The sequence below is a fragment of the Canis lupus genome, chromosome 11 (genome assembly GCF_003254725.2).
Source record: "Canis lupus dingo isolate Sandy chromosome 11, ASM325472v2, whole genome shotgun sequence".
NCBI classification, from domain to species: Eukaryota; Metazoa; Chordata; class Mammalia; order Carnivora; family Canidae; genus Canis; species Canis lupus.
The window spans coordinates 6361458-6374296 of NC_064253.1; the positions used below are offsets into that span (position 1 = coordinate 6361458).

The 12839-nt window shown below is 42.6% G+C and overlaps 1 protein-coding gene across 4 annotated transcripts in view; it reads right to left on the reverse strand.

Annotated features, from left to right (window-relative positions):
• The window catches only part of SEMA6A (semaphorin 6A), a 127030-nt gene that overhangs the window by 50869 nt on the left and 63322 nt on the right, over positions 1 to 12839 (reverse strand). For all 4 annotated transcript variants that reach the window (XM_025446806.3, XM_025446801.3, XM_025446805.3 and 1 more), the window contains exons 2-6: positions 9798 to 9935; positions 7492 to 7609; positions 3290 to 3350; positions 2260 to 2322; positions 1439 to 1540 (exon numbers count right to left, since the gene is read on the reverse strand). In XM_025446806.3, the coding sequence (XP_025302591.1) occupies positions 1439 to 1540; positions 2260 to 2322; positions 3290 to 3350; positions 7492 to 7609; positions 9798 to 9897 (444 nt within the window). In that variant the 5' untranslated portion in view covers positions 9898 to 9935. The remainder of the gene's footprint in view (positions 1 to 1438; positions 1541 to 2259; positions 2323 to 3289; positions 3351 to 7491; positions 7610 to 9797; positions 9936 to 12839) is intronic.

The window sequence follows — 12839 nt, forward strand, 5'->3', positions numbered from 1 at the left end:
ATCATGCCCTGGGCTGAAGGCGGCGCTAAACCGCTGAGCCACCCGGGCTGCCCCCGCCCCGAACAGTCATTCTTAACTCCTCTCTCTCCTTATCCCGTGCTGCTCATCACATATTGAATCCTCCTGGTTTGGGTCACTTAAATATCTTCTGAATCTGTTCTCTTCCCTTCATCTCTGGGACCACCTATCTCTCCAGCCTCTGGTTTGTTTTGTCACTTCCCAGTCCAGCACTGCAGACTCAAAGGAGGTTTCTCACACTGAACAGACTGTTTCCTACTCAGTGCCTTTGTAGTACCCTTTCCTCTACCTGGAATGCCCTTCTCTCTTCATTCGGCTAATTTCTACTTCTTTAAAACAAAGGTCAGCATCTCATTCACTCTTCACCCTCACAAAAATCCACAGAGTGCCTGTCAGGGGGCACTAGGTTGGGTTGTGGATGGTCACAGACATGGTGGTGTCTGTCCTCCAGACCGGGGGTGTTCATGGTCGATATATGAGAACAGCAGGAGGGAGCATTTAAAGAGAGGGGTCATCTACCTCCTTCTAGAAGCTTCCTCTGAGTCCTCATCTCAGGCTAAGATTAGTACCTCTCTGTTGTGCTTCCATCATGCTCTGCATTATGTTACCATGGCAGCAACCCCATGGCATTAGTTTTCTTCTCCCTGTCTGGCTTCCCTAAGGATGGAGGCCTCCTATTTGTCCTCACAGCCTCAGTGCCTGGCCATGCAATCAACCGAGCACATGTTTGCTGAAAGAAGGACAGTGGTGGAAAGAAGGGGCAAGGGGAGCTAAAAGATGTGGAGCCAAGACCTTAGATCATTGCAACCTCTGCTTCTGCTGCTTCAGTAATACCTCTACCCGCTGCTCAGAACTAACTTGATTTGTTCATGCTCGGAGACTTAATTTTTTACCCCCTGCATAAAAGCCACAGTAGGTAAGGCCACTGTCGAGTGAGCAGAGTGCTTAATGGAATTTCATGTCCGTGTTCTTAGAAATCTTAACCTAGAAGAAAGTCTGCAGTTTCCAAGGGCATGCTTTTGAGATATCTCTTAAAATAGGAATCATTTACAACATAAGTGTGGTTTTGGGCTCCGAGAGGAGATGGTGGGGTGGGAGGGAGAAAGAGAAAGGGAGAGACAGGAAATCCACATGGTATACGTGGAAAAGTCTGTTGGTGTTCCGAACAATGAAGAATAGGGTCTTAGAGAAACTAACTTTGCTGGGTAGGCTCCTTAGAGATGTGTCAATCAATCCTGCACACACAGGAAGCTCAGGAGCCTGCTCAAGATCAGTCATGTGGAGCAGTACATTAAGTCCAAGGAGTGAGAGGAACCCAGATGGTGTTGAATTACCCCTCTTAGGCTGCTGCAGGTATAATCACAGTAAATTATGGACTACCTCCGGCCCGTGTGGCTCTAACAGACAAAACCACATTTACCTTATAGTTTCTGCAGGAAGGGTTGAAGGCATTGGTTCCACAGACAAACAAAGTATCCTCGTTTTTCTTCAGAAGAACTTTAATGAAGTTGTGACACTCATCCTGAAAAATAATGCAAACTCTCTTGTATCCATCCAATACAGAAACCCATTCTTCACCAGGTACCAAGATCTGCCCATAGTAAGGTTAAAGGAAGGTGGCTGTGGAGTTCCCCTGTTAAAAATTCGAGTTTCTCCTGATGCTTACCAAAAGAGGATGTTGACAACTATGGCTTTTTTAACAGTAACTAAACACCTGGCAGAGAGAGAGGAGTGTGCATTTATGTCACAAAAGGAAGGCACGCCTGGAAATGCCAACCTCCCATCATATTAATTTTAATGCCAGATGTCCCAGGGTCCCTTGATGCGCGAGGCTCCTGGCTGAAGTGTGTTTGTATGTTGTTCTGGGACTAAAGGCACAGACCCCTGGATGTCTGCGGCAGCTTTGTTCTGAGCAATTCTTGAGCCTCCCGGAGGACGCTGGTCGGTGCAGTGGGCTACTGGAGAGTGCACTCCAAAGAGTTGGGGCAGCCAGCTTTGTGACCACAGTCCCTAGCGCCCCTAAGTAGTTCATGATGCAGCCCTCGCAGCTGTCGTAATATCTCATCACATTAAAAGCAAACAGTTTTTGCAAATTAAAGCCTTCAATAAGTTGATGGAAAAAGCAATTACTGGGGGAGAAGGGACTAGCGCGATCCATTCCACATCACGGTCTACGGCCGGAGATAACAGTCAAGAACTTAACCCAAAGTGGCAGCTGCAGGAGAAATGAAAATTGCCTACCTTATGTTTTCCCTTCATTCTGCACGTGTCTACATCAGCCTGTCTAGATTTCCATGTCAGTTTCTGGAGGGATCAAGAAAGAAATCAATTAGAGCCCAGAGGTTGTTGCATTTGATTTTTAGAAGTAAGAGTTCCCTTGGGGAGGCGGAGGCTGAACATATATTTATTGAAAGCTTTCCGCACCCTTTCTCCATGATTAATTCACCGTAACGACAAAAGATCGGAGATGGGAACCTTTCATTTAATTTTGAACTCCTGTCTATTCATTAAACTATAGAACGATCTTCTCCTTGAGTTGAAGACGAAGGAGAAAGGAAAGAACAACAAACAACAGTGTGGAAATTTCTCATAAAATATCCAAATCAGGACGCTCATTTTGATAAAATACATGTCCTTGCCCTTTCCTTTCAGTTGATAAATCACTTTTCATAAAGCATGCCTTTTCCTTAAAATATGGAAGTCATTTACTTAAACATAAAGGGGACATTCACTTTGGGTGGACAAAGATTTAATTCAGGTTACACTCCACGTAAATTCATGGACTGAAGCGATCATCTACTTCTATGGCAGATTTTATTAACTAAAATATCTCCATGTGGAGTTAGAGGGGAAGCTTAGGTTATATTTTATGTCTGTCTGAAGTGGATAATGATCAGATTCCTGAGCCACAACAGTCAAATCAAACTTAATACTGCAAGACATGGAAATGTAACATTGAAACATTTGTGGGGCAAAATTTTACATATGAAAACTGATATTTTCCTGGACAAACATGGTAGTATTTTATTAAAGGAATTTGAAAATGACCTAAAACTCCAGACTATATATGCACACGTATTTGATGAATAAACAACAAAGCAGATAACTGTTTCCAAACATGAATTTGCCCCAAATTAGTAGGATTGCAAAAAAAAAAAAGTTCCAAATTATTAGCCACATCGTCTCAAGCAGTGCATTTAAGATACATATTCCCTTCAAGAACTATCCTAAAACCCTTTATTTTAGAAAGATGGTTTTTAAAACCACTTACTTTGCTACAATAAATTTCTTCTGTGTGTGAGGTGTCCATATCAACAGTATAAATATGGTCCCTGTGAACAATGAGAAATTGATACAGTGTCAAACACAGGAGTCAAGACAGTTAATTTTCTCCTGAATGAGTACGTATCTCATTCGAGGTGGATAAATCCATATCCATGTTACTAGAAAACAAGACATCCACATGCAAGAAAAAGGGAATAGTTCAGCCTTCAAGAGGTGCCTCTCGATCACACTCTGCTACTTCTGATAAATTGTGGCATCTTGCTGAAAGGGGCACCTTTTACGGAAACTCTTTGCTGTCATCTCCCTCCCACCAGAACTGTAATCACTGTATGTGTGTAGCTCAGGAGAGAGGACTCGCAAAGTTAAATTGACCCAAAAACCAGAACCCAGGTGGGTTTCCCATGCCCTTTCATTATCTTCAAATCCAGGTACCAAAAACTTGCTATTCAACAAACCACATTGTTCATCATGGGGGCTAACAGAAGAGCTTGTCTCTGGCTGTTTCTCCCTGTAAAAAACATATTTCCAACCTAAGCTTCAATGATTTGATCGACAAGATGGAAGATGATAAAGGTGAAATTATTTCCAAAAAGCACTGTTTTCTTCACACAGTGATGGTCAATTAAGGTCTAAAATGTCCTTGAGCTAAAGTTTGCATTTCTTGCTCTGTTCACCTTCCTGTTTTGTGGAGAATTTGGTTGTCTTTACGATTTGCTGCCAATCTCCCCTTGGAAGGGAAGAAACAGAATCAGCAGCTCAGGTGTGGGGCTATATTTAAACATCCCCTTCTGTGTGAGCTGAGTACAAGGGCGTTTTTGTCTGGAATTCAGAAGAAAGGAAAGAAAAGAACTCACTGAACTGGGTAGATGGGGGGCTTGTGAGGGAAAGCAAAACAGCTCATTTTCCCTTGAAATAACATTGACTTTTTCTAAAACGAAGGAAGTCCTGGGGCTGCAAAATTACCCACAGCTTTAAACCAGGAGGACCTCAAGGTTCCCATGTAGACTTTCAAACTCCCTCATTACTTAAGAAAAAGTGGAGGGAGGGGGAAAGAAAAAAGAAAGGAATGATCTGCCATCAGGAGTCACTTTAATTCCCCCTCCCCCGCCTCCTTTGGAAATCTGTCTGCTACTGCTTTTAGGAAAAGTACAACAGAGAAAAATAGAAATAAAAACAGGCTTTGTCATATGAAAATAAAAGTTGGGGGCAAGGCAGTTTGCTTAGACATTTCCTTGCAACTGTGAGTGGTTGAGTGGTTGAGTGTGTGAGTGTGAGTGTGTGTGTGTGTGTGTGTGTGTGTGTGTGAGGGTGGTGATGGAGAGAATGGGGAGCCTGTGTTTTGTAAATTGCTGAATTGGGAAGTTTTTGGAACCTCAGCAGAGTGCCAGAATCACCCTGCCCTTTAATTTCAAGGCAGTTTTATTGCATTCGTTTATTACTTGTTCGACTTTATTGGTGGTGCTGCGGGTCAGGCTCATTATTGGGATGGAATTGCCTATTACTTTGGTATCAGGTTTGATATGACTCTAGGTTTTTCCTTGCCCTGCCTCCCCTGAAAACTTTAAGTAGGAGCTGAATATATGAATTGTAAATTAACAGCTGATTAATATGCACTGGCAATTCCTCAGAAAGCTCTCGGATTGCCCCCTCCTGGCATGACCTGTTTATGTTAATTAGCAGTTTAGAGATTAAACAAACAAAAAAACCCAGAATTTTCAAAATGGATAGTAATAAAGCAGAATTTTAAAGGGGTTCCTGCCATCAAGGCTCACTCAATCTCTGGGTTCTGGATGGGGCTTGGCTTCCGATTGCTGACACCAATTGGAAGAACCGGGCAGCCTATTTTAAAAATAGAATTCTGTGAATGAAATCTTTTGGACCACTGCAATCTTTTTCAGTAACCAAGAGATCACACTGCCCAGCAAACAGAAACCATGCTTTATGCTAAACCTAAGAAGACTAGGGTAGAGGGTTATTCCCAACTGCTGCCTGTACATCCCAGGATTCATAAGCTGCCCTAACTGAATTAAGTTATTTGAACACAAACTGACTTAATCCAAGGACTTCCTCTTCCCCCCTCCAGTGAGCAAAACTGAATTGTGTCACCGAGGTTTGAGCCTGGGGGAAGGATTTACTTTCCATCTGTCACTTGCTGCCCAGGCACCAGGATCTCTCTGGGCAGGGTTGGGAACTGAAGGGAGAGGAGAGGTCCTAAACCTGGTGGCCAGGAAACTCCTTCTTCAACAATTTTCCCAAGGGTGCGCGCTGAAGGCAGGCAGCTTGGATGTAGAGTGAAAACCAACGTGTTAGCCCAAGGGTGTTGCAGATTTGACCTTTAATGAGAGGCAGGTCTGTTTTACAGTTTTTAAAAAATGAATGTGTGTCTCTCCTTTGGCCCTTTACATTTCTCATCTCGAGGGGGTGGGGGGTTAGGGTAACTCTGTCTTAGTTTTAATGAGCTGGAATAACGGTCACTTTTAAGTTTGCACAGCATGTTGCTCCTAACGCAGGCACGGCCCTGGACCTGCAGCCTGCACCCACACTAGATCATCAGGTGCCAGGGCAGCCCATTTTACTATTTTTCCCCCTAGAGACTCCATTGCAGAGTGAATCATTACTAGAAGATTCTTGACTCAACCTATTTCTTACAGATTCAGTGTTTAATCATTTGTTTTGACCAGCCTATAGATTAATCGACTAGAAGTGTAATCTTCCAGCCCTACTACATTTAGGAATCTAAAAGTGATACTTAAGAAGGAGCTAAGCTGATACTCTTTCAGAGAGGCACCTCCTGAGGACCTCATTGCAACGCTTGCTGATGAATAACCACACTGGCCCTGTTTTCAGGCAAAGCCTGGTAGAAAGTTACTGCCAGGACAGACAGTACTACCACCTGTCCTCCTCAGTAGGCCGCCCCGTACCAGGAGTACATACCCAGTTTCTAGAGCAAGGCTGCCCCACTTCAAATCCTACCCTTGTCATTTCTGGTCCAAGCATTTCACCTCTGTGTACCTTGGCTTCTTCCTGTAAGGCATGTTCCTTCACTGAACTAGGGCTCTTTTCCAGGATTGAATGAATTAACATTTCTAAAGAACTTACATAACACAATTTACATAGCACATACAACCAGATATGTACCATATACGTATTGAAGTAAATTGCTGAAAAGTGCCTTGGCATTGCTCCCTGGGACATCTATGGGGTACTTGCAGGATGCTGTAATGTGGCCAGTGGTTTGTGGTTTATGTTGCATAGCTTGCCATTTGGGAACACCTAAGTGCTTTAGAAGAATGAAGCACCGTTGTTATTTACCTGTTTCTTATCCATGCTCAGAGCCATACAAGTATCACAGACGTAAATCTTTATTTCTTCTTCCATGTTAAGTGATTAATCAGTCTAGACCCAGGTTAAGATCGCAGTGGAATCCCACAAGATAGTATTCCTTGTTGCTTTTCCATTCAGAATTTTGTTGAATGAACTATGCACCTCCCAAACAGGGGATCATACAGTGTTAGAATCCCAAGGGACTTCTTAAAGTAATCTAATGTCTCATTTGAGAGAGGACACATGGCCAGAGAAGTTGTGGTCCAGGTCACTTAAGAATAGAATTAAGACAAAAGCCTAAATCCCTGTGAGCCGTGTTTAGGCTGTATTCTTGCCAAGCCACTCAGCCTTAAGACATGGTCTGCTTAAATGACATTACACAGTGGATGAGCATTTTCTTACTAGATCCAAATCAAACACTCTTCTAAAATCAGTGCCACCGTCATTCTATTACAGTAATGGCATATACTATATATTCACTACGAAGTTACGAACAGGCTTAATATACACCCACGCACACACTGTATAATACATGTTTACACATTCAAGTTAATTTAACAAGTATCAAGGAGAGAAGTACTCTACTGGTTTCGTGAGTAGATATTTGCAAATATGGTCAAGACAGACAGTGGATTATTTGAGTCTAAGCTCCAAAATAGGCAAATACTTCCATCCAAATCCACCTAAAGTTAAACAGACACAAAATCTTGAAAGCATGATTGCTGGACAAACTAAAGTAGCCTTTAGATTAAATAACACACTGTTTGGTAACGTCATGATCTTCAAACTGATGCATCACGAGCACATTCAGATCTCGGGGCCTTCGGATACTCTGAGGGCAGATGTGAGGGAAAGGCCACTCACCTAGCAGCAATGTAGAGGGTTCTGTTCATGATCATAATCATCTGGATGTCCAGTCTGTGCCTCTGTGTGGTGTTCCGTCCTGGCTTGTGGCCCACAAACACCGGATACTGTTTTGTATCTGTGAAAAGAAGAGATGGGGCAAGAGAGGGAAAGGAAATCAAGCCAAGAATTGACAGGGCAGGGAGAGGAGAGGCGGGGGGGGGGGGGGGGGGGGGCGCACAGCCACAAAACAAAACCATACTTAAGTCGGCCCATGCCACCACTTTCCATTTCCAACGAGTCTGTTATTTTAGGAAAGCCTGTGATAGACGGGTGCTCTTTGAGGACGATCAAGTTACAGTCTCATTTCCAGTGATAATAAGCCTGGACTTCTGTTTCTCAGTGTCACAATTTCTGACTTGTCCCTCTTTTGGGGGGTTAAACTTGCAAGTGAACCCTTTACATGAAGGTGCTCTTTTCTTCCAGTTTTCTTTTCATCTTCTTTAGAGTGCTAAGCCTGAGAGGCAGCCTGCCAAAGATCTTGTCTCCGGACAAAACTATTTCAAAGCAGCTTTCCCATCAATCACCACAAAGGCAATGTGGTCTGGAGGCGAGAACCCTCGTCCAGGAGCCAGAAGAAAAATACAGTCTCCACAGGCGTCCACTTGGAATAATCTACTATTGAAGGCAGCTCCGCTAGCTTGGTTGGCATTCTAGGAACTGTGGGAAGTTCACTCTTGAGTTGAGCAATTGGCTAATCTCACACAAGTCGAGGCTTTAATGGGACGGGGTCACACTGAGTGTAGCCAGTCGGGTGATCTGGAATATCCCCTGACTTGGGAGAGTCATGAACAGATTTCTGCGTTCCTACACTTCTCTTTAGCTAAGAGTGGGCAATTTATAATAACACATGACCTTTATAAATACCTACATCTCAAAAATCTCTCTGCCTTTAAACATACAATCTCCAGAGCACTGGCAATCCTCCAAGGAAACTCAGAAGGAAAGAAGGATGAGTCACATTTAAAAACGCTTTTTGGGGGGTGGGGGTGGGGTGTAAATAATGACTGGAAAACCATTCACAGATTTATACTCAGACCCCTACACCATAATCCCCTGTGGTATCTGAGCATTACTCATAGTGCATATCAGAGAGCCTTGGTATATTTTACTCACAGTCAAGCTCGGTATGGGTCTATCTCGTGCTTTACCCATTCATCAAGGAGCATGCTAAAACAATTCATGTCTCTACTGTCAAGGATTTGAGGATCCACTGACATTTCATTTTCAGCAGCATATTTGGGCAAGGGGCTCTTCTTTACAGGGGCACCAGAGATAGATTCCGTGTCCCAAATGGGGATTGATAAATGTGTATCGAGATTTGGTAGCTTGAGTCAGGTGGTCCACCACTTCAATGATTTCAAACTACATAATTTGGTCCTTACTCACGCCCTGACTTTTGTTTGCTTATTGTTTTCTATGCCAGGTCTTAGCCAGTTCACCTTCGTGTAAAATTATTTCCCTTTTCAAAGACTGTCCGGCAAAAGCCAGGCATTGATAGATCTCCTTAGTGTCCCCTATAAATGCTAAAGATTTTCCCCAGGGTTTGTTCAGTGTTTGTTTTGGGATGGCTACTGAGAAAATGGATATTTGGGTAAAAGGGATCCCTTTTTTTTACCTCTTGCTGTGATAAAATAGTTTGGCTTTTGGAGGGAAGGAAATGAAGTAGTACATTGGCTGTCCGGTCCCACCTACAGGTAGGACTTCTCTTACGTAGTCAACTATCCTCTTAATCACGTGGCTTTCTACTCTTCATGATAAAGTGGAGACCAAAAGAAAGTTATAAATAGTTGAAACAGGTCCACTGTGAATTCAGAGTCCAACAATGATAGAACTTGTAAGTCTGAAGGAAAAGTTCATTTTTGTCCCTAAGTACTCCAAAACAGTGGTCTTCTTTCCTGTTCTCATCTTGAAGAAATGCCCATGCATTAACCACACACAAAAATGTGTGCTCCGAGCAATACCCAGATGGTAATGATACTCTCCCACAGCTGGCTTTCAGGCACGATGGAGGATGGCCTGAGGCTTCATCAGAGGTACTGAGGAACGTTTCAAATCCTCACACACGGGTTCATACACGTGTCGCCACAACAGTACTTAACGAAGTTATGGAACAGCCATGTCACCAATTTGATGAGACATCTTTGTCATCTACTAACAAGTCTCCTATTTTATTAAATTTCAGAAAAATTTTGGTGTTTGGCTGGTTGATGCAGCCTGAAATGCCCACAGAGGGAGAGAATGACAGTAAGATTGTGGATACTTACAGTTGCCATGCGAAATACTGATTGGCTCAGAATCTTCTGGGAAACCAGCCCCAGCAAAGTGTAGCAGTGTGAAATATAGCAGCAAGGCTTCTGACCTCATAGTAGTTCAGCGGGGAGACTTTATTTCTCTACTTCACCCTGCCAAAGAGCAAAGAAGGAATTTTTTTTTTTTTTTGCAAGTCAGCTTTATTCACCTCCATAAAATGAAATAGCCTTGCAGATAAATTTAGGAGAAAAGGGGCCTCTGCCTTGTATCTTTTCCATTGTGAATTCTCGGATTATTGTGTTTTACATAGAAATCTGTATCCATTAACCCCTGTACCCTCCTTCCCCGCGCATCTGAACACATGACCCAGAGCCGTCTTAGTTCCTTTGTCCTGAACTATTTTAAAGCCTTTATAGGTGGCTATTTCACAATTACAAAACTGCATTCCAAAAAGTGTGGACAACTGAGAAAGCATTTTTTTTTCTTTTTAATGTAAATACTTTTCTTCTCAGCAGGTTTAGGGCAGCATGCCATCCCCCAGACATGTTTTATTTGGCCAGCTCCAGATCTTTTCACAAATTTGTTGCCGATATTGGAAAAATTAGGAGGTTTCTAATAAAAATCAGGATATCTGACAGGTGGACCTAAATGACTATTCCCTTCGGGCACTGCCCTGGACCCCCAACACACATGCACCTGTGTGCATGCACGGATCCCCCCCCCCCCCATAACAGGCCCTGTTGGCTAATTTCTGTTATCTGCTTGACCCCTTAGTTGAAATGTTCACCCTTGGTTTACATCATTCCACAGTAATTCTAGAATGACCTTAGACATAAATAAAGTCACACAAGCTATGTTTAAAAAAGAAAGAAATGGATCCTTTTAGACTAAAGAATACCATTGGGAGACTCTGAAACCACATCCTGAAATAGTATTTTTTAAGATTTTACTTATTTATTTAAGAGAGAGAGAGAGGGAGAACAAGCAGGGAGAGGGGCAGTACAGAAGGACCAACAGACTCCCCACGGAGCAGGGAGCCTGACAGCTCCATCCCAGGACCCCAGGATCATGACCGGAGTCTAAGGCAGATGCTTAACCCACTCAGCCACCCAGGGGCCGCCTGAAATGGTACTGTTGATTTAAAAAATGGTATCTCTGTACATTTTAGTCTGAAACACTGCCTTGCAATGAAGCAGTAGTGAATAAAAATGCCAGATATACCATTCTGCCCAGCTGTATTTTCTTAAAGATGCTCTTTATGTGTAGAAAATTCTCCTAAGTCTTAGAAATAAAAGCAATCCCATGTGGGGCCGCTGGATACAGTGAAAGAAGGCTCATAATACAGTAAGTATTGCATAATTTTCGGGCATATTTCAAGGAAGTGTTGATCTATAAGGGAAATAATGTAAAATGGGGATATCTTTTCATCTTTCCAGAGTGATAAAGCCTTTGAAGTAGCCTGCCAAAGATGATCTTTTTTGAACAAAGCTATTTTACAGGAGTCCATCAATCATTTAAGATTTGTGTGTAGAAAAGTCAAACTTAGTAACTTAGATCTCTTTGAAAGTTAATTTGGCAAACAAACTGCTAACTTACGCTTTTTAGAACACCACTTAATATTAGATACCTATGTCTCTCTTTTTCATGCCAAAAAAAGCATTAACAAGTCCCAAGTGTTGCATCGCAACTTATGATTTCACAGACACAGCTGGGGCTTAATCATTTCTTCAATTGAAAAGTACACATTAATTAATTTGCTTTCTCTTGAAAAAGAGGGAGAGAGTTTGAGAGAAAAGGCTGAGCAATTCCATATCTCCATCTCAGATGCGGAAATTAAACTTTAAATGATGACTTGCTCACAAGGGCAATCCATTAGCAAGAGACGTAAACATATATTTATAGACAGGTTAAAAGCGATTGACTATCCATTCGTTCATTTGCAGGTTCTTCCTATTCTGGAGACTCTGAACCCAAAGGGAAGAAGCTCTGAGGTCCCCTTGTGTGCTTCTCATGGCATCTGTTCAGTATAACACTAAAGAGGGAAAATCAGTCACCGGAGTAAGACAGACATAAACCAGATCCCAGTCAGCTGTTACATTTTAGATGAGAAAGTACCCGAGCAAGGGGAAGTGGCAACATTTACCAAGGGCTCAAGAGCAGTATTACAGCATAATACAGAAGGAGATTGCCTCAGAGAGTTTGCAGCATGTGATGGAAGAGTAATGGAGACTCACAATGCTGATTCTCATTCTTTTAGAAACTTTGGGAAATAGAATGTATACTTTTAAAGATTAATTTGTCTCCTCGACATGACAAATGAATCTCTGGTCTTCCACAATTGACATTCATCTTTGTACAAATGTCCTACAAACTAACGAGACAGAGCCCAGCTATTTCACTGTATCTCCTAATTTTCGTGTTTCCTATCTTAAAATTTTGCATTTCCTATCTTAACCATGTGCCATCCCCAGAAGCTGGCAGGCAGGGCAGGTGCCTGCAGGAGAAACCTCTTCTACACTCCAGTGGCTTCCTTTAATCCTTATACCCAGCCAGGATCATGGCTGAGGTGGGGTATTTAAAGATCTCCAGGTTTACAGCAGGGCCCTGTGCCAGGAAAAATAGCTGTTTTATGTGTCTTTCTATCATCATATCATCAGGTTGTTAACATGTACATCATATGGGAGGAAGCATTCTGGAGGTACCTTGGGCCGTCCACACGAATACTTTACAGTTGTCTTCGGCTGAGGTTTTGATGTATTGTTTCCCTCCTACACAACTTTGGGCTCTAACCCTTGTAAATATGTAGACAATATATTTTCTTGTTGAAATGATTACTTTGTGGAGAGATTCCAATTCAATCACATTGTCATTTCCCATTCTGTGGAATGCAGGCTGGGTTTCCCTGCTAAGTCCACAACGGTGCAGACATACAGACATGCCTCGAGCCTAGGAGAACAAAAAACAAACAGGAACTTGCCCCTAAATTTAAAACTCTTAAGTTAGCTGGGCTGCTTCAGTTAAAGAGGTTGTTCAGGTCATCTTGGAGACTGTCAACA